The 22994-nt window shown below is 35.4% G+C and overlaps 1 protein-coding gene across 1 annotated transcript in view; it reads right to left on the reverse strand.

The window, feature by feature from the left end:
* Positions 1–11124: 11124 nt before the first annotated feature.
* LOC123540065 (uncharacterized) overlaps positions 11125–22994 on the reverse strand; it is a 42489-nt gene continuing 30619 nt past the window's right edge. Inside the window, exons 4-5 of the mRNA XM_053527465.1 lie at positions 11991–13571; positions 11125–11822 (exon numbers count right to left, since the gene is read on the reverse strand). Coding sequence (XP_053383440.1) covers positions 11125–11822; positions 11991–13571 — 2279 coding nt within the window. The remainder of the gene's footprint in view (positions 11823–11990; positions 13572–22994) is intronic.

A 22994-nucleotide genomic window follows, 5' to 3' on the forward strand; every position in this document is an offset into this window, starting at 1 on the left:
AGACATTTCAGGCCCGGAATCGAGCGATCACAAAAAACCCCTGACCATTGCTCAAATTTAGCTAAAAATGAATTCCCTCAAATTAAACCCATACTAATGTATATTTCCCATCTATCATATCGTCTCAAATCTCTCTTTATACTTCTACATTTACTGGGTTCACACTTTAACAATTTTGGAGCCTTTTCAATTAAGCGTGGACATGAATTCGGCATAAAAGTTTACTAAACACAATAATAAAAAAAAAATTAATTAAAAATTTTCTATGTACAGTAACTTAAATTTTTATTTAAAGCTTCCTTGACAGTAAAACTTTTCTAAGGATAGGTAATTTAAAAAATTTGGTTTGGTCCCGTTTTTTCTTAGATTAAAATTTTTTTTATTAAAACGGATGTTTTCTGATTTGAAGGGGGAAAAAACGTTCAAAAATTTTAGTGTTTTTCGGGGGCGGAATAAAATGGGCGGGGAAGGGGCGGGGGTGAGGTTTTTTGTGGCAGAGGTTATAGTATCAAGGGAAAAATAAGCGTTTGGGGGGTTAGAAAAAAGGGATAATGTGCGTTTTAGATACAGGGAGAGTAATATGAAACTTGTTTTAACCCCGAATTTTACCCATGGCCCCCAAAAAATAACCTTTTTTAATTTTATTTGATTTCACTATGACCTTGATTTTGTTCAGGAATTGGCTTTGCATGACATGCGTTGCAAATGAGCAAAGAAGTCAAATAATTTTAAAACTCTTGAGAATGGACCGGAAAAAAAATAGACCTTTAAATTTGGAGCTAGGAATCTTTAAAAGATGTCTAAACCTTTTGAACTTAAATGTGACCCTTTTCCTTTGAGTAGGGGTCGGTAACCTGTCGTCCATTATCTGGAACATTTGTGGGGGTATTTAGAACATTAAATAAAAAGTTATCGACCCGGGCACCAAACCCAAATTTTTAACTTTTGCCGAAGGATCTAGTTTTGCGCAGACACGTCGTCGCATTTGTGAATTTTTGTGCCAAAAAAAGGTCGAAACCCTTTTATGAAGGGGGTTTTGAACCGGCCAAAAAGACCTTGTTAACAGTTAATGTGACTTTGCCTTGGGGCTATGGGACAATAGACTCATCGTAAAAATCACCACAAAAGCGATAAGTTTGGCCAGATAAATCGGGTGTCAAGATGTTCGGCAATTCGGTCAACCCGTTATTTGCGGCCGGTGGAAACAGTATATTTGTATTTTGATCATATGAAAAACAAAAATTAATTTAAAAATAATTTTTACAAAAAAAGTTTTTTATCATTTTATCCGATGGGGGGTTATACCGGGGAATAATTTCACGAGGGCGCATGATTTGCTATAAATTTTTTCGATTCTATATGTTCTTTATTTAAAATTTTTCAAATATGATGGAACGTTTCTCGCGCAAGCTGGGGGCCCAAAGTAGGTATTTGTTAAAACAAGCAGGACCGAAAAGTTAATACGTTTGCGGCAAAAAGAGTTTGAAAGAAAAATTTTGCGAATTAAAGCGGGTAAATAAAATTTAGTAGGTATAAATTTAAACAAAAAAGTTGTGCAAAGGGAATTTCAAAAAAAACTTTTTTTAAGTAAATTTTTATTAATTAGAGCGCTATTTCTTGATGGTACAGGGCAAAATCACGTTGACTTTCCGCAACATAACATGTTTTGATGTTAAACTTTTTAGCCAATTAGAATAAAGTTTAATTTCAGGGGTTGCAAAGATATTGCGAAACCTAAATTGGTCAAACTTCGGAAAAAAGATTTATTTGGGAGATTAAAAACTGAATTACCCCATAAAGGTATTTTCAAAAAATACATTATGCAACAACGGTATTCACTTTGCAAAAATTTTTTTACTATTTGAGGGTCAGAAGAAGCTTGCATTACAATAATTTGTTTGATAAACTCGATTTTGAAAAAAAAGGGTTTAGTCTTTACCCCCAGGGAACTAAAATTCCGTAAGAATTGGCGGAAAAATACGAACATGTTCGAACTTTTCTTTTAAAGATAAAGAGCTTACTCATTCAGGGTTTTCAACGTAGGGGAGTTTGTCAATAAGCTGTGCCAAAGGTTTTCAACGGGAGGTAGTTCTTTCCTTAAGTTTCTCAATCTCAAACGGAAGGGAGTTCTGTCCTTTAGTTTAAAGGGTTTTCAAAGGAAGGTAGTTCTGTCCTTAAGTTGTGCTCAATCGTCATCAAAGGAATGTTCTGTCCTTAAGTTGTGCTCAATCGTATCACGGAAATTAGTTCTGTCCCTTTTGTTCAAAGGTATCAAAAGGAAGGTAGTTTGTCCTTAAGTTTTGCTCAAGGTATTTGCGACAATCTTCAATAAATGTGGAGAGAAAAAAACTTTTTTCTCTATGAAGGGGGACCCGAAAAAATATACTCGTTGTTTCTGAAATTTATAAGACCCCAAATACATATTTTGTTAGCCCAAAATTCAAGTTTTTAAAAACTTTTTAAAGTTATTTCGAAAAGTTGTTTATTCCAAACGGATATGTATTTGTCAAAAATCTTGACAATTTTAAAAAAAAACAAATTTCTTGAATTCGAATGTTGTATGCGGTTTGTTTGGTTTCAAAAAGGAAGTAAATGGGGTTTTTTAAAAATTTGAATTAGGGTTGATTTGCCTGGGGAAAATTATTCGCTTTTTAAAGATTTAATGCAGAAAGCGGAATGCAAGAAACAAATTTTTTTTATAAACAAATAAAAAGTAAAAACTTGGGGAAAAAAAAAAAATTAACAAAATGTTCGAAAAAAAACAAAAAAGTTTTGTTTTCAAAGTATTCTTTTGTGAAAAACCAATTTGTTTTTAAACAAAAAAGATCTCTGTACGGCCAATAATTTGAAAAACCAAAATTTTATCAAAACCAAACAACAAAAGTATACATGTATTCCAGGCCAAACACTAACCCTTTTCCCGGGAACACGCTTAAGTAAAAAGGTAAGTGGTTTCCCTTCCCAGCCTGAACAGGAAGGGATACTCAAGCCCAGTTTGATCAGGGACTTTTAGATATTACAGCCGGTTGTTGGACACTAAAAATTTATAAGCAAAAAAGCCTTTTAAATGCAAACCTAGGCACGTCCCCTTATTTCCAGATAATTGACCCACAGAGACAAGATGTAAACGGCTGAAAATGAAAAAAATCTCATAAAAGTTAGCGTTTTTACCAAATTTGAACTTGCTAGTAGGGGGGTAACGTTTTAATGGGCCGTTTTACATACCATTTTTTCATTTTTTGGGTTTAAATCAGAGTTGACTTTCTTTTTACCAAAATTGTGTAAGACCTGATTCACGGTTACGTCGAGTACAAAGTTGACATAATTTCAACTTCACTTTCATGTTTAAAATGCACGTACATGTATATCGTATCAGGGAACGGGTAGTTTTAGAATTAAAATGTTTGATTTACAAACACATTTTGAAATGTCAATATGAAGCGAATGCTCTCTGTAGTGCATATGTCATATTAAACCTATATATATACCGTTTGATTTGTGGGAGTAGGTAATGGATACAATGGTACCGTCAAAGGCCTCCGAATACCAGTAGGGTGTACTCATGCATATTTATTACAAATAGTCTTTATATCGATGTGTGTTTGTACGTCTTTACGTAGATCTACTGTGAAATGTATGTTATTAACAGCAGACTGACAAGTATCAATAATTCGTATAGAGTACTAATTTGCGCATTGATATTTGATAGTGTACAATAGAGATTATATTAATGAATATGTATGACCTAAAAATAGACTCCTTTATGAATCAGTTTTCAACAGTATTTCAGTCATGTAAAGACGGGCAGTTAACCTAACCAGTGTTGCTTGATTCAGTACCAGTATAAACTGTTATCCTCAAGTAACTGCCAACTTCCCCACATGAATTGTCAGAGGTGGAGGACTAATGATTTCAGAAACAGTGTCGTTTATCAAATAGTCACGGAGAACACAAGCCCAACCCGAGGATCGAACTCAGGACACCGCGATTCGTAGACCGACGTTCTACCTACTGAGATAAGCGGGCGGGCTTTAACCTGTTTAGACACTTTTCTTGAGCTTTGTAAAAGAATATGTGAAACATACTGTATATCATATGCAGGTGCTCCCGCTTGTGTTATTTACATGACGATGTTGCTAAAATCAGATTCGTAAAAGACAAATCTTGCAAATGCGCCAGAAGGAACGTTTTGGTCAGCTAAATCTTGTTTAAGCACCAATTGTTGCAGGTGATTTTTTACTTTCGGCATGCCCACGGGCAGAGTGTCAAGCCTGCAGCTGTCTAAAGAACTATTTATTGTATTATTTGGCGGTGTCAGAACTGATTTACACTAGCACCTGTATTTGCATATATATATTTTTTGACAAATGATAAAAACTATATATATAAGTCCACATAAAACTCTTTACCAGGTAGAGGTAGGTCAAAACACACACAAAAATGGATGTAACATGCATGTTGTACCAGAGAAATGTGGTCTTAATTTTTCACAATATAAGCTGTTTATAGTAAAAACGAAGGGAAGTAATTCTAACAACAAGATTGCCTCATAGTGTTGAACATGTGTGTCAAGTTACATCAAAATCCACTAATGCATGAAGAAGACATGCTCCAGACAATATCATTCTTGTATCTTACATTTGGCCTCTAAATGTGACCTTGACCTTTGACCTAAGGACCTGGTTCTTGCGCATGATACTCATAAAGGTGAACATTCATGCCGTCAAAATCCCACCATGCAAAAAAAAAAAAATGCTCCGGATAAGCTTCAATTTGACTTTTGACCTCCAACTGTGACAATGACCTTTGAGATAGGAACATGGGGTTTGCGCATGACACGCCTTCTCATTGAGGTAAACATTCATGCCAAATATAAACAAGATTGGTCCATGCATGTCAAAGTTATGGTCCGGATAAAATCGGACGGACGGACGCACGTACACCGAAAGTGACGACTATATCGAGCTCACCGCAAGCGGGCTCGATAACAATGATCTAAGTTTACTCCTCAGAAATCAAACAAGTTTGGTTTACTTTTAACTGAATGTCCATTTTTCTCTTTGAAACACCTTTTCATCCAGAAAAAAACATATTTTTTGGTGTTCAAATAAATTTGTTATCAAAGCTGAAGCAGTGAATATTGTTAAAACTGACACAGTTTACAAAGAATTCGATCGGAAATCGACAACACTTATACAATTAAATAAAATAGCACAGATAACCTCGGGGCATGCGCAGATATCTATTTCTGGATATAAATTGCTATGATTTATGACCGTAAGAAATCGAAAAAGGAATTATTTAACGACTCTGTGGCAAGATTATTTAATATGCTTAATTAAGGTTTGTAAACCGAAGCATACAATTACGGTAAAATAATCTTAGAGACCGAAATCTCGGAATTACAGCTCGCAATCGCCTATGTGAACTGTTTACATCCGGGAATTATCTTTTGACTTACGGGAAAATCGACGAAAAATATATACTTTTAATTGCCGCATGTAAATGCGTCTTTCATTTTCATCAATGATCTTCCTCTTGTGTAAATAATTATGCGGTTTAAAAACTCTTATATTCCTTGTTCAAGTGTGCGATGGGTGTAATCCGCCGGATATGCCTCCGTTGCCCACTCGAATGTATTCTATACTGCCATTTCGCCGCCTTGTAAAGGTCATTTTCATGGCAGATATAAGCTTTAATTTAATGATGTTTAATTTTAAAGAGAAATGTCTGAGGATGATTTTACGCTTTGTTTATATGCTTTTCAAGTTTGTGTCAAAGCTGCTTGTAAAATGGAAGTAAAAGTAAATATTTCCTAATGCTCCTCGCGCAAATGAGCGATTTCATCACGTGGCTTAGTCACGTGACCTTGGTGTCATTGCTTAACTCCTATTTCTTGTATTTTGAGCCATTCATTTGTTTTACACAGTTTGTCATTTGTGGAAATTCTCACTTTATTAAATTTTATATAAAACTGCCTTATATCAAAACACGTGCCGAAATTAGAGGGTTTATTCTGCGGACAAGTTATATAAAATGCGGCAATATAAGGGCTGCACAGTATTCAAAACCACTTTTCCTTCTCGTTTTTTAGCAATTATATGAATGCACATTTGTACATGTGTCGACGACTGTGCGAAAATCTAGAAAGTATATAAAATAAGTCTGATGCGTCCGGAAACTATATATGCAACAAAGAACTATTAATTATTTTATTGGTATAAACTTAATGCAAAATGTCAAGTATTCACTCGTTTTCAAAAAGAGGCATACTACTGAAAAAGGTAAGCCAGTCACGAAACTTGAACTGTGCGATCAACTTGTGGGGTCAAAAAACTGCATGGCATGTGTAAAGTTTGAAAGCAGTTGAGGTGACAATGTCGTTTTTGAGAATCCTGAAAATATGAAATACTTAACAACAAATTATAACTGAAAAGGGGACATTATCAGACATAATTTTGACAAAATAAAACTGGACATAACATGCAACCTGTCCTGTGAGGTCAGTTGTTGATGCAAAATGTGTGTGGGGAGTTTAAAAGCATTTGTCTTAGTCTTAAGAGAAACCTGCATATATGCAAAACTTCTGTGGTGCGTGGTGTTGAGACCGACGCCGACGGAAGTCAAGCTTACATAACTAAACTATATGTACAGAAACTGTTCCCTGTAATGTGACGAGCCTCAATTCTTAACAGCCAATCTATGTTTTGCTTATGAATAGAATAAATTTATATTGTTACCCATCATGAAAAAATGGCCGTCTTTCATCATTTCCTTAATTAAAATAATTATGCTAAAATGTCAAGATGTGTTTATCAAATACGCATGAAACACATATCCCGTGACTGCCTGACCTTTGTCCTTTGACTTACTGATTCCAAACAACAGGTGTGAAACGGGTCATCTACTGACCACAAACAATTATCCTAAGATATTTGAAGCCTATAGGCCAAAGTGTTAACCATCGATATAAGTGCCAAGATGACTGTGAATTTGACATTTGACCTTTTGATACAAACATATTTACCTTCAAAACAACAGGGTTCATTTACTTCAACATGCAATAATTAAAAAAAAAGTTGACGCATGTAGGCTTGTCTTTTACAGTTATCAATGTGAGACCGCGTTCAGTCTCAATGTCACTTCGGTCTTGACCTTTGGCCTCTGACCCTTAGAACATCAGGGCTCATTAACTGACCACAAGCAGCCATCCTTCTTAGTTTGACACATGAAGGTTAAAGATTTGTTTATTTATCAATGTCATTATCGTTTTCAGTCTCAGCATCAATGCGACCTTGACCTTTGACCTATTGACCCTTAAAACAACAGGGTCATTTACTGACCATAGGCAATCATCATATGAAGTCTGACGTCTGATAGCAGAAGTGTGTCAGTTATCGATGTGAAACCGTTTTTCGGCTCAAGGTGACCTTGACCTTTAACCCACTGATCCTTAAAACAACAGGGGCAATTTAATGTATACATGCAATCATCCTACTACTGTAGGCCAGTCTTTTACAGTTATAAATGTGAACTCATTTTCTGATTCATTGTCACTGCGACCTTGACCTTTGACCTATTGTATCTTTAAACAACAGGGGTATTTTTGCTGTCCACATGCACTCACTCTGTTAAGTTTGACGCCGGTAAGCCAAAGTGTTTTAAAGTAATCAATGTTATACCCTACCACTAGATATTCAATGTGAAACCGTTTTCAGTCTCAATGTCACTGCAATTATGATCTTTGACCTATTAACCTGTTATAAAATAGAGGTCATCCCCAGATCACAGGCAATCATCTAATAAAGTCTCAAAATAATTGCGGCCTTGACCTTTGACCTATTGACCCTAAAATGGTAAACAAGAGGTATCATCTTCTGACCACAGGCAATTATTCTTTGAAATTTGACACCTATTGGTTATAGTGTTTAAGACTCAGCTGAGACTGAGAATGTCTTGTAAACACCGGCTCAGTTATCAATGGGAAACTATTTTCAGTGTCAAGGTCACTGCGCCCTTGACCTTTGATCAATTGATATTTAAAACGACTGAGGTCATTTACTGACCACAGGCAATCATCCTATGAAGTCTGAATTCTGTAGGCCGAAGTTTTTTTAGTTATCGATGTGAAACCGTTTTCAGTCACTGTGACCTTGACCTTGGACCTTTTAACCCTTAATACAACAGGTGCCATTTAATGTATACATGCCATCATCCTATGAAGTCTGACGTCTGTAGGTCAGTCTTTTTGCAGTTACAAATGTGAAAACATTTTCAGTTTCATGGTCACTGCGACCTTGACCTTTGGCCTATTGGACCTTAAAACAAAAGGGATCTTTTACTGTCCACATGCAGTCATCCTATCAAGTTTGACGCCTGTAGGCCAAAGAATGTAATAGTAACCAACGTGAAACCTTTTTCAGTCTCTAGGTCATTGCAATTGTGATTATTGGTCTATTAACCCTTTATACAACAGGGGTCATCTTCTGACCACTGGCAATAATTCTATAAAATCTTTCTCATTTATTGATCAGGATACGTTTTCTGCTAAGTTGACTGCGACCTATACCTTTGACCTACTGAGCCTTAAATACACACGGGTCATCTACTGAACAGAGGCACTCATCCTTTAAAATTTGGCGCATGTAGGTTAAAAACTTTTTCAGTTACTAATTAGGATACGTTTTCAGTCTCAAGATGTCTGCGACCTTGACCTTTGACCTATTGACCAGTAAAATCACTGGGGTCATCTTCTGACCTTAAGGCAATCATCCTATAAAGTTTTTCGCATGAAGGTTAAAATCTTTTTTAGAAATTAATCAGGATACGTTTTCAGTCTTAAGGTCACTTCGACCTTGACCATTGTCCTATTGACATATAAAACTACAGGGGTCCTTTTCTCACCACTGGCAATCATCCTATAAAATCTGTCGCATGTAGGTTAAAATCTTTTTTAGTTATCAGGATACGTTTTCAGTCTAAGATGACTGCGACTTATACCTTTAACCTATTGACCCTTAAATCCACACGGGTCATCTACTGACCAAAGGCACTCATCCTATAAAGTTTGGCGCATGTAGGTTAAAATCCTTTTCAGTTATTAATTAGGATACGTTTCCAGTCTCAAGATGTCTGAGATCTTGACCTTTGACCTATTGGCCGGTAAAACCACAGGGATCATTTTCTGACCAAAGGCAATTATCCTATAAAGTTGGTCGCATGAAGGTTAAAATCTCTTTCAGTTATTAATCAGGATACGTTTTCAGTCTTAAGGCCACTGCGACCTTGACCTTTGACCTACTGGCCTATAAAACTACAGGGGTCATCATCTGACCACAGGCACTCATCCTATAAAGTTTGGCGCATGTAGGTAAACATCTTTTTCAGTTATTAACCAGGGTACGTTTTCAGTTTCACAATGACTGTGACCTTGACCTTTGACCTATCAACCCTTAAAAACTATAGGGGTCATCTTTTGACCATAGGCAATCATCCTATAAAGTTTGGCGGATGAAGGTTAAATTCTTTTTTCAGTTATTAGTCAGGATACGTTCTCAGTCTCAAGATGACGGTGACCTTGACCTTTGACCTACTGATCCTTAAAACTAGAGGGGTCATCTTCTGACCACAGGCAATCATCCTATAAAGTTTGTCGCATGAAGGTTAAAATCTCTTTCAGTTATTAATCAGGATACGTTTTCAGTCTTAAGGCCACTGCGACCTTGACCTTTGACCTACTGGCCTATAAAACTACAGGGGTCATCATCTGACCACAGGCACTCATCCTATAAAGTATGGCGCAAGTAGGTAAACATCTTTTTCAGTCATTAACCAGGGTACGTTTTCAGTTTCACAATGACTGTGACCTTGACCTTTGACCTATCAACCCTTAAAAACTATAGGGGTCATCTTTTGACCATAGACAATCATCCTATAAAGTTTGGCAGATAAAGGATGAATTCTTTTTTCAGTTGTTAGTCAGGATACGTTCTCAGTCTCAAGATGACTGTGACCTTGACCTTTGACCTACTGATCCTTAAAACTAGAGGGGTCATCTTCTGACCACAGGCAATCATCCTATAAAGTTTGGTGCATGCAGGTTAAAAATTTTTCCGGTTATTAATCATGATACTTTTTCAGTCTATAGGTCACTGTGACCTTGACCTTTGACCTATTGACCGGTGAAACAACAGGGGTCATCTTCTGAACTCAAGCAATTATCCTTAGAAGTTTGACGCCTTTTAGGTTAAAATATTTTTCAAACTCAATTGAGACTGTTTTGTAAACATCGGGTCAATGGGAAAACATGTTCAGTCTCAAGGTCACTGCTACCTTGACCTTTGACCTATTGACCTTTTATACAATAGGGGTTATTTACTGACCACAAGCTATCATCCTATTTAGTCTGACTTCTGTAGATCAAAGTATTTTTCAGTTATCGATCAAAAACCGTCTTCAGTCTCCAGGTCATTGTGACCTTGACCTTTGACCTTTTGACCCTTGAAATGACGGGGGTCATTAACTGACCATAGACAATCATCCTATGAAGTCTGACGTCTGTTGACCAAACTGTTTTTAGTTATACATGGTAAACAGAGTGTAGTTTTCTTTTATTCTTTACCGGAAAGAGACGGACAGACAGACAGACGGTCCGACTAGTAGATGCAGGCCCGGTATGGTGCGGGAGTGGAGTGGGTTGGGGGCTTATAAAACTTTAAATATACCCCATTTCTCAAGATGTAAAATAATAACTATGGTCAATTTGATGGCATAGCTCGATGAAGGAATTCTGTTCTAAAAGAAACATTTTTCACAAAAATGGCCCTTTTTTACATGACGGGGTTTAATTCTATAAAACTATTAAACTGTTAAAATATTAAATCAAGTTTAGAATATAATAAATAAAAGCAAATAAAATAACTTACTTGTATATAAATCCTTATATATAGGAACATCCATTTTTTCCTCCACTTCCAAGAATTTTTGTCGATATAATCTATTTTAACACGCGTGTATTTATATACACAAATATATGTCATATGTCATGTGTCCAATATGTGTAACATATTTTAAATGGAATGTTTATAAAATATTTACACTATCAGTCTGAGTTTATTTAGTAACTTAACTTTCAACTTTTGTTTCAAACTCAAACACCCACCGTTCATCCTCCCACATTTCATCCTCCCGACGTTCATCCTCCGTAACTCGGAAATTCTGAGATAAGTGTATATATTGTTTAACGTGTTCAAACTCTGTTTCCGGTTCTATCTCACACCACTCTATTGTTACTGTGACTTTGTGTGAAAATTTCTCCACTACCTTAACGAGATCACGCAATGTTGAAGCAGACATGTTTACACGCTCCAAATAAACACTTTCAATATTCGCCATTTCAGGAGGCAGCGACATTTCACCTAGATTGATACACCACAACTCCACGTGTTTCACTTGACTATTAACTTTCAATTGTGACACTTCAGGTATCTCGAGCAATTGTAACACCCTTAGATCTGAATGCTGACTAAAATCTAAACTGAAAGTACACGAATCCCCGTGCTCGGTACAGTCTAAGTCCCACAATTCAATCTCCGTCATTGTTTTTCTGTTTATAATATAATTCAGAAAGTCATTCAGTACATCGTGGCTCATCTTGAACTCGTCGATAAAAATTGCTTGTAACAGAGAATTATTCTGTAATGTTTCCAACATTTCACGGCTCCAAGAACCATGAGTTTCATCAAACGATCTAACATTGACACATTTCGGCGACTTGTCCAACAGTACACGAAGCTGTGCGTTTTCTACTTTACCGCAGTAGACTATTTTATTGATCTGGAACAGTTCGTGCAATTCACAACAATCAATAATTTCACGTAAACTACGATCACGGTCGAATGAGTCGATATTTATTGACGCCATGTTGTTTTTATTTTGTACCGCGAGCCGTGCTAAATATGCAAAGTATTTTTCTTCTTTACGATCATAACTATTTTTAAAGAAAAAATCTTGACAGAAAAGTTTGAGTTCCTTATCGCTCGTGTTTTCTTTCATACAAGAAATGTACATGTCTTGTATGTCTTTCAGAGGTTCACAGTACTCGGCAGTCGTGGATCTGTATTCGCTCGTTGTCTTATCTTCACTGATAACAGAAAGAAATTCCTGTGATATTGAAGAAATGATTTCTGTATTCACCATTCCGTTGATAAAAACAAGCACTGTCGACATGTCAAGAATACTTTGCAAACTTTTGCATTTGTTTAGAACAATTTTTTTGACACCATTTTCATTTTGACAGCTAATGTACAATGCACACAAAAATTCTTGTATTGTTTTGTGCGAAAACGAAACTTTAGTAATTTGTTTGAGTAGTGTCTTTTCTGTACTTTGTGTTAATATTCCCGAGTTTAGACTTAATTTCAAATCATTTGGTGAGAGATACTTCTCTGCCACTGCCTTGTAAAAAACAAGAGTGTTCTCCTTTGTTTCACTGAATAAAGTTTCATATGCCAATTTACCTAAAGCTTTCAGATACGTGCAGTATTGATTACAATGTTCATGTTCACTGAAGCATTGTGGGATATCACTCTGGGAGGGTTCGCCCGTTGGTTCCATTTCCGGATGTTTGCTTAAAGTTCTTGACAGCAGGAGTTCAATAATGCTTGCATATAGTCCACACTTTGACTGTCCTAGTGGAATGTCTTCACACCATAAACTAATGAGATACATCGAAAGAAGGGGGACGGATTCCATTTCCTCGAGTTTATTTTCTTTGATTTTTTTATTTAATTGTTCGGCCAGGATTTTAGCTTCAGCAACATCGAGATTCTTTATTTTTGAAATCGCTCTTTCCTCTAATGTCTGTGCTGACTCGGAGGTTAGTTTTACTAGTTCCACTTTCTTATCTATTTCACTATTTTTAAGATTTAACACACCTAATTTCCAAGGTCTTGTTGTTGTAAGGATTACACATTTTTCACGAGCATTACGATGAGGGATTGTTTTTGGCTCTTTTTTACATTTCTTTTCAGGATGGACCCATTCATCTAGAGCATCCAAAATAATTAAAAATCGTTCTCGGCGCAGAATTCCCTGTATAGATTCTAATGTCATTTTTGAAGACTGTGCCAAATTTTGTATAATTTGATTCATTATCAAATCATCAATACTACAATCATCAGAAGAATCCCGTAATAACACAAGAAACAAAAACTCAAAATCACGCATGGCAGTTATCGAATCTTCTGAGAAGTACTTTTTGTATTTCATTTCGGGACGATGAGCCTGGCACCACGTGACAGCAAGGTATTTTGAAAATGCAGTTTTTCCAAATCCAGCATCAGCGGTTAAATACATTTCACAACTGTTTTCAGACTGGAATACTTCCGACAACGATTTGACAGGCGTTTTAGTCTCTTTCCCAGCTGGCTTTTTGTCCTGCTTTTCAATGAAATTCATTTCAGGCAAAATGTAAAAATCTACAAGTGGAGTGTCATGTCCCTCGACTAGCGGTGACAGTGGTATTGTACTGTATCTTGTTTTGTAGAAGGTAGCCAAATCGTCTTTCAGCTCTGAAATATAGGGAAACAGACGTCAAACATTTCAGTATAAAAATTCAAGCCAACATAGTCCGTCACAACATAATCATTATGAATGCCGTAATCTGTTTTGATTAATACTGAACGAAAGCGACCTAACAAAATTAGCGATTGACTTCTTATTATGTTCGTAAATGACTATTGACCCCTAATTTATAAATGAATTAAGGCCATTTATCCCACTGGATCTATGTGAGAAACAAGTTATAGTCCATTCTTTCATTGTAATGCCCTATTTCTCCCGTGAGGAACTTGAAGAAATGTAGGTTGCAGACAATAAAGTGTCTAAGTATTTACTTAAAAGTTAAAAATGTTTTGCCTCGAAAATAAATTGATCAACTGAAATGAAGTAACATCACGCACGGCGGTGCTGCATATCGTAGAACTTGATAAAAGATCAATTTTAATCAAACTTTAATTGATTTGGTTTGAATTTGTTTCGGTCAAGAGTGTCAAAAGTCATTTTCATTGCCAGTATAGTTGTAATCAATGACCGCTTCAGAGGTAGCTAAGTGCATACTACTGACAATAAAAAGGTAGATAGATGTATTCTATTGACCGAAAAACCATTTATTTCCATATTCTAAAAATGATAGAAGAGAAGAAGAAAATGTTTTAAAAAGTCAGCATTATGTTTGTTTTGGATTTACCCCGTTTTTATTTTCAGTATTTCAGTCATGTAACGGCGGGCAGTTACAATGTAACCTAACCAGTGATCCTGGATTCTCTATCAGCACAAACCTGTTCTCCGCAAGTAACTGCAAACCTCCCCACATGAATTATCAAAGGTGGAGGACGAATGATTTCAGACACAATGTGTCAAATTGACACGGAGAACATACACCCAACCCGGGGATCGAACTCGCGACCTTGCGATCCGAAGACAAATGCTCTCCCTGCTGAGCTAAGCGGGCGGGCTCTGCAACATTATGATAGCATTCAAAGTGTATCTGGATTCTGCTTTATAAGACCCCAATGTTATTTATATCGATGTTAATTATCTCCAAGAAACAAGGAATTTTACCTCTAAGAAAATCAATTTTATCATTTTTCCAAAATTTAACAGTGAGCGCATACAAATGTGAAATTAAGGGGTATACTATAATATGAAACTGCAGGGGAAAAGGTTTTCTTAAATGCACCTAAAATAGCCCAGAATGCAGGAAATAAAGCGCTGATTTTAAGAATTTTCAAAAGGCGGGGTGTGTAAGAGGGGGTTTATGACCCCGGTCCCCATTGCTGGTCGGTACTGTTCTTTTTCAGCCTGTTAAACAAAAACTTCTACTTCTACTGGTAAACGCCTAATATCCACAAAAATGCACATCAAATCGTGTATAAAGACAAATATTTGTCCGTGTAAGGGTACAGTTGGACCCTCACCACTGAAAAAAAAAACTTGCTGAAAAAGTCAGAAGTATAAAATTAAAACTGAAAATTAACTTCTGACATCATTTAATAAAACACATATTGAATGTACTTCGGACAATAGTTTTAATTATTAACTGACAAGTCATTTCAGCCATGCCATGAGAAAACCAACATAGTGGATTTGCATCCGCGTAGTCAGGTCAGGATCCATGCTGTTCGCTAACGGTTTCTCTAATTACAATAGGCAGATGCGCAGGCTGGTCTGGATCCATGCTGGTCGCAAACCCACTGTGTTGGTTTTCTCATGGCATGGCTCATTTATACTGACGCTGGAAAATTTTTCTCATACATCTGAAGTGAAAGTATGTGAGAAGTAGCCTACATCAAATAAAATTGTTAGAGAGCATTCAACCTGCACACGGATCAAAAGAACAAAAAAGCCACGGATATAAATGATGCAACAAGTATGATGTCATTTGTGTTTGACACATATCCTTGTAAATGCCTGTCGAAATAATAAAAGTAGGCTTAACTTTAAACATGTTAAAATAAAATGAAATAACTTCATTTCAAATGAATGGAAAAAGAAAAAAGATGTGTTGCAAGATACATGTTGCTTCACTTTAACTTTAACTGTTGGAGTTAAGTACGAAAGAAAATATGACGGACGGACACACGGACGAACAGTTATTAAAACTGTGCCTCCCGTATCTTCAGCACATGTTGGATGCAGAACATTGTACCAGGGGTAATGGATTCAAATCCCACTGGGGCCACGACCATATGCTCTCTTATGACACCAGCACTGCGGATTCGAGAGTGGTTCTAATCAGCTCGAAGCTTTTCATCACAATCAAGTTAAAATAATTCAGAGTAAACCAAAAGCATAATCAAGAAAATAAAAAAAGTAAAAATAACAGTTGTTTGAGTTGTTATCTATTTAATCTGAAGCAGCCGACATTTTATCGACACGGATTTATCCAAAGCAAGAACCTGTATTTTCCTAATACTGACATAAAAAGAAGAATTAGACGAATCTGAAAGGAATCTACATACCTTTGATTACTTTTATGCCGTTTAAATTAATATTTTATTGATATTTTCTCTCATCTAGGACTACACCAACACACTGACTTACGCTGCAGCCAGCGTCTAATGAAATGAACAGTAGTTCTATAAATAGCGCTGTCTGCAAAGTGTCAAAATCTATGGAATCGTTCTAGAGACATAGACAAAAAATGAATTAAATGTCTTTCCTACGTTTTTCAAATGACTAAGTCATATATCGAATGTTACGAGTCATTTCTTTTAATCACTTACATGTATGTGACTTAAAACACGCACATACGATTAACACCCACACTTAAAGGTCTTAAACTTGACCATGCTAAATTTGCGTAATGAACCCGTCTACCTTCCAAACTGGATAGTACCATTAGTTGTTAAATGCGGTGCTTACCAAAAAGATAACTAAATAGCGAACAGTGCAGATCATGATTAGACTGCATGGATCTACAGTGGTTACAAAGGAAGAATTAATCGTGTCCAGCATGGTAAGGATTAACACATGCACTCTGAAGATGTCTTCAGTCAATTAAATGCTTCCGTAAAAAGCCGTTCCTGGAAGTGTTTGTAACATTCAAATGGAGGAAAACGAGGTCAATCGGTAAGATCACGGGCGTATGCCACACGTTCGACCAACATTTCGACTAGCTAGATTAACTAAAAGATCTTTAGAAATTGCTTTCAATCTTTAGGTTTAGATTAGACACAGTAAATACACAACACTGTGCTTCTAGGAATGTATGCTTATGGAACTACACGCTCTATAGTAAAGGGTCACTCCGTCTAAATGTATGTGCGTGGACTTCATTTTCTTTCTTTATTAGCATGACATATCAGACTTTCATTAACCAAATAATACGTAAACTCGAATTTAACACAAATCCTACAGGGATACGTAACGGATCCAAGGGTTTTTGGAGATTTCTTTTGAAAATCTGTGTATGATTCTAAGGGTCCTCATTGATGTTGGTTAAAAACGTCAGTAAATTTCTGAAATGTTAGAAGTTTTCTTAATTGAGAGCTACATACCTAAAATGAATTTCATGCAACATATAGAGGATATTACATGAGTGTCTTTTCATATTGAATTTATTAAACGAGTTGAATAGAATTATAAAATGCGAGGTTTGCCGAGCATTTTATCATTTTTTTTCAACGAGTTTAATAAATTCAATATGGAAAGTCACAAATGTAATATTCTTTTTATCACATGTTAACCTTTCTTGTATAAACAGGACAATTTGACCGACGTCGCCTTTACTATAAATGACGTCGACGTCAAAGCTTTATTACACTAGTGTATTATCATTAATGGCTTTATTACACTCCCGCGGCGTCAAACATGTAATAAAAGTCGATTCTACGAATGTGTGAATAAACGGAAGACCTAAACAACACACATTTGATTTCAAACAGAACCAGATTATTGTTCCTTCTCAAGAGAAGGAACACTTATGGTGAACATGTCACACTTGACTGAGCATGTAATGGATGCAAGGGTATCATCAAAGGAATCCGATTTCCCGTAGGGCGCCGCCATCTTGGACTCATGCATATTCATTACAAATAGCCTCTAGACCAATATGTGTTTACGCATAATCAATCTTTATTTCAGTCTTTATAGTGCAATACAACTACTAAAATAACAGAACAACAAGACACAATAATAAAGTTTAAATCATGTAACTCCTCAATTGAATATATTATAGTAAAGAATCGAGATTAATGAAATGAATATGAATATGCATCATCTAAAAATAGACTCCCGCCCAAAAAAAATTTACGTAATGAAATTGTCCCTGGTCACGTGATTTGTTTAGCTTCTAACGTTTCGGATTTGCAGGTGCTTTCTTTTGCGTACTTTTTTTACTCTTCTTGATTTGTTTTTCGAATCGTAAATGCATGTATTAAATTTCTTTGTGTTAAGTGTGCAGGTACTCGCTGGTGTAGTCGCGTGATGAAAATATCCGGAACACAGACTGCAAGACAAATGCTTCCAAATAGCAGAATATGTACTGCACTTGCTTATATTAAAAAAACAATTTTGGGTTATGATAAAACTGTTAATACTTAGATTAGTTCTTAATTAAGTTTGCACCAATAATGACAGCACATATTTTTCTCATTGCATTATTAAACATTTGTAACATTATGCTAAAACAATATCCCTTAAACTTTGAAGAATATTTTATGTGCGCTAGAAGGAACCTTTTGGTAAGCTAAATCTTGTCACAGTGCAATCCGGAACAAAATTAATATATCAGTGGGAAGCTTTCATGTTATTACTATTAAGACGGATTACACCAAACCGGAAGTGACTACTCAGTGAAGTAGTCACAAATGTAGTTCCATGCAATGGATGAAATTTGGTATAATGAGTGATATGAGGAGGTGACAAGTTATATTTTGGCCTTAGTTTTATTGCTTAATGATTTGAAAAAAATCTAGACCATTTTCATTGTGAATTTCCTGGATTAAAATTTACTCTTTGTGAAAAATTTCTACATACACATAATTGCTAAACGGCTGTTTTCTTGGGGGCATTTTTAGAAGCGATCTTTCTCAGAACAGAATATTTTTATATAATTATGTAACATAACATGTAAATATTTTTTCTATTTTTGAAAGATTGAAAAGAAGACTTGTCGTACTAAATGACCATTATATGGTTTTCATATCACTGAAACGCTCTAAAGCGCTGAAACTGACGTCTGAATACTATATTGTTAATATGAAATAAAGAAGGAACTGAATTGGTAGAATGTAACCATTATAACCAAATCAACAATACGCGGTACTGATCACTGGGTAGTGTGCTTGTTATGTTGAAAAACGGCGCAATCCCCAAGTAAGCAAACAAGCAAGTAGACTATGTCAAAGATTTAATTTAATTTTTCAAAACTTGAAAGTCGCTCTTAGTTAAACACAACGTGATTCTCATATTTGCCAGAAGTCTCAATGTCACTCAATGTCACTCTATATATACCAACATAAACGCACAAGAAGATCCATAATTATAATTATTTTATTTATTCTGAACACAATTTTTTTTTCAGGACAAAGAATGTGAAAGATCCAAACTAGCGCCATTGTGTTAAGCTAAAACAAGCATAATCGATTAAACTTTTCGTGACACATCCAAGCTTTTTTTTTAAGTATCGCTTATATATGACATTTTTATAAACAAGAGCTGTCAAAGGAGATAGCGCGCTCGACTATTTCAATGCTAGAGAGTGAACCTTAGCAAAACTGAGGAAAATGGAGCTGTCACTCGAGTGTTTAATGACTCCAATAGTAGATGAAGATATTGCACAATAGCTTGCGTCTTCGTACTTCAGTAATTAGCCTGTTATTTGGTTTGATTTTGTCACAAAACCTGTCCTTTTAAAATACCAAATAAAGTTCTTTACAACGCCCAGAATGTACCAGAAGGATCCATTATTTTCAAAATTTTCTGGGGGCATGTCCCCGGACCCCTCTGGTTGCGCTCCCACCCCAACACAAAATTCTGGATCCGCTCTTTGTTTTACAAACTTGAAACATGTTAAACATTGTACAGGAAAGCCGGTGTCATGGTGACGTCATTTCCTATTCGCCGCGTTCTTGTACAGACTTAATGATTATTGATGACAATTTTTATTCTCCTTTCAAATAAAAGGATCCTGAAAAATGGGAAGAATTTCTCTCCATGCCAATATGGTACAACAATAAATTTAAAATGGGGGTGGGGGCGGCCAGAGTCTGTTACAGACATTATCCTAATGCAGGAATATTATTTGTAAATGACCTTATAAATAGGAATTGTGACTTCTACACCTGTGAGAATTTTTCAAACCAATTTCCTTCAATATCAGAATATACTACATTCATTGAGAGCCGAGCTGGACAGATTGCATTTTACACACCCAGCAATTAAAGATACTAACCCGATCCAGCCATTATTGTTAAAGGCTAATAAATAGTATCGATAAGAGTTGTCGTAAAATATATGACACAATATTAAAAATGAAACAGCACCAACTTCAAAAAGTAAATGGATTGCAGACCTGAACTTGAATAATAATTTTGATTGGAAAAATACTATAATAATAAGGATTCAAAACTACAGTGGTTTCAATTCGGAAACAACCACAGAATTCTGGGGACAAACTATTTATTAAAATATTATCCATCAAGAAATTGCAGAAAGAGTGTGAAAATTTTCGACAAAATGAGTCATTTGATGAATCGACCGCAAATATTATTTTTATCCGCAAAACTGAAATATTTGAAATATTCCATGATAAAGTTTTATTATTTCTCTGTAATTATTCGAAACCACAGCTTCCGATTCGCTTTATCTACAAAGATATTTACTTTTGAAGTTGGTACGTGGTGATGATTTGGGTAAAGGTAATGGCAGTTACTACTGAAATATTGGTACAGCTGAATGCAGTTAGATCAGTGGATTGGATAATGTGAACGGCAGTCAAATGAAAAACTCGTTTGTCCCTTAAACGATTACTACCAGTCCTAAATACATAATTTAATGTTAGTTTTTATTGCAGCGTGATTTGGCAGAGGCTTTGTAATGTGCACCTCGCATATTTTGTTGTATTTTTTTGTCCAATTTAAAAAAGCAAACATAAATCTGTTATTGACATTCAGTGGCACTGAAAATGCAAATGAAAGATCTGAGATCTTCACTGTTTTGTCAAATGTTGTAAGCCAAAATCAATTAGATCTGGGTAGGGATACGACTCTTATATCCAGACTCATATTCTAGAGACACGACTCCAGATGACATGCAAGCCGTATCTCCAGCAGCAATGCCTGTGTGACGACAATGATATTTTACTCAGTCGCTTTAGATTTAATATATTTCCATCTGCTACAAATACGAAGAAAAAGAATGCCAATAGCAGCATTCGCTGAGTTATCTTCCCAAATGATTTTACAGGTGTCGCTACGAGCGAATAGGTCCTATCATGCGGTGTACTCTCGGCTTTTATCATAGTGTTAAACTCTTTTCTTAAAAAAGTAATTAAAGTATTTAAAAAAAATAATTCCAATCATGAAATTTATCAAACTCATCTATTAGGATAGCTGTTTCTAATGCTTTTAGCATCAAATTTAAAGCTTTGTAAAATTTTCGTCATTTCAAAATGTTGGCTAGTAACATATAACTAAAATTTTTGTTGTAGCATTAATTTAAGCGAGTCACATTTCCGTTTAGTTTATAAGCAAAGAGGGGCTAGCTAATGTAGCTAGTTGAAAATATTGCTAAATTTTAACCCTCAATGGAAGCTTTGTTTCAAATAGACACATGGTTACAACTGGATACATTAAGCTTGCATAATATTTCCTATCCACTGGCTGCATACTGATTGTTATCATAAAAATGTGCATGCCATGTGTCCTGTTAACTCTATGGGGTTCAAGAATATGTCATTGAAGCAGACTTGACACTTCTGCTCCCACTTAGGTGTTAAATACCGGTCAGTCTGATGTTAATGTAATGTGTATAATAAGTTTTCTTAATACTTTTAACAATTTGAAATAATGTCTAATAGGTTTCTTAATTATTTTTATTTTCAAAGCTTTACAAATCTGTGGTCTGTGTTTTAAAAATCGTAAGGGCGTTTTTATTAAATGTAAAGATCTTTATTTTCATTTATGTGGGCAAGTTGCTTTGAATTTTAATTGACTGAAAGTTAAAGAGGCAGCACCATAGAATTATGTCAACTTGTCAATAGAGATCATTTATGCCTCTTGGATGATATTTTCATGAAATATATGAGAAACAGCTATAATAATTAATTGGGCTGATGGAAAATTGAAGGGACATCTTATCACAAGGGCATACGTACATTCTGACATTTTACAGTAATTATTATTATAATTTCTATATTATTCAAGACCTCATTGCATTAAGCTGTGTATGCAGATCTTCCCGATTAAGTTGTAACTTTAGGAATATATACTCTCTATATTGATTCTTATTTTAAGAATATAGTCTGAATACTTGCACAATGATGAAAGGATTTTCCAAGGAGGGCATTTCAATATTGAAAATCACAATTAAAAAAAAACAACAACATAAGAATCATACAGTCCATAAATAAACTGACACACAGAAAATGTTTAGAACAGTCCTTACAGCTGGTCTCATAGTTTTCAAGGCATAGAATAAAGCTCTTTCCTCAATTGCTCAAGGGATAAACAGCTGAATTTTGATGACATTATCTGATACTTTCCAAATCTACTAATATAGTTTGAAGTGACAGCGACTGAATAATGATGTAAATAATGTAAACAAACATTTCTAGGACCTATTCGCATGTAGCGCCATCTATACACGCACCTGTTTAATCAGGGGAATTAACTGACCGATATCGCCCATTACTTCTTTCTCAGTTAATATTTACTTAATTTGTTTAAATTATTTTCTTTATAAATCAGAAGCCAGACAAGAACAGCAGCTGATGTCGGCGCTTCGATAGACTCTTCCACGCGTTTATACTACATATAAATGTAGCAGGGTACACTTCGAATTTTGACCCCGTCAATATTTGTAATAATTGGAACTTCGTGATTTTGGATGTCTATAAATTAAGGTGAGAGATAATGATCGTTTAACAAAATACAACCGACGCATGAAAATAGTATATTAGTATAGAAGTAAGCCAATTAGAGTATCAGCGCAAGGGAAAGAAACCCTTTAAACACATTATTGAAAATGCCTGTGGGTTAATTCCCTGGTTTAATGGTGTGATCTTACGTCTCATTTACAATTTTTCAAATTATTGAGTCTTGCCGTTTCGAACTTCGTGTAGCACACAATTATTTATCTAATTAAGATTAAATATTCCTAAGACTATCCTATATCTATATTCAGAAAAGTATCGGATAGAAGTATGCAAATGGATTCGTAAAATGGATATAAATGCAAGATATTTTCGTACTTATTCTAAGCTCATTCAT

The sequence above is a fragment of the Mercenaria mercenaria genome, chromosome 16 (genome assembly GCF_021730395.1).
Source record: "Mercenaria mercenaria strain notata chromosome 16, MADL_Memer_1, whole genome shotgun sequence".
NCBI lineage: Eukaryota > Metazoa > Mollusca > Bivalvia > Venerida > Veneridae > Mercenaria > Mercenaria mercenaria.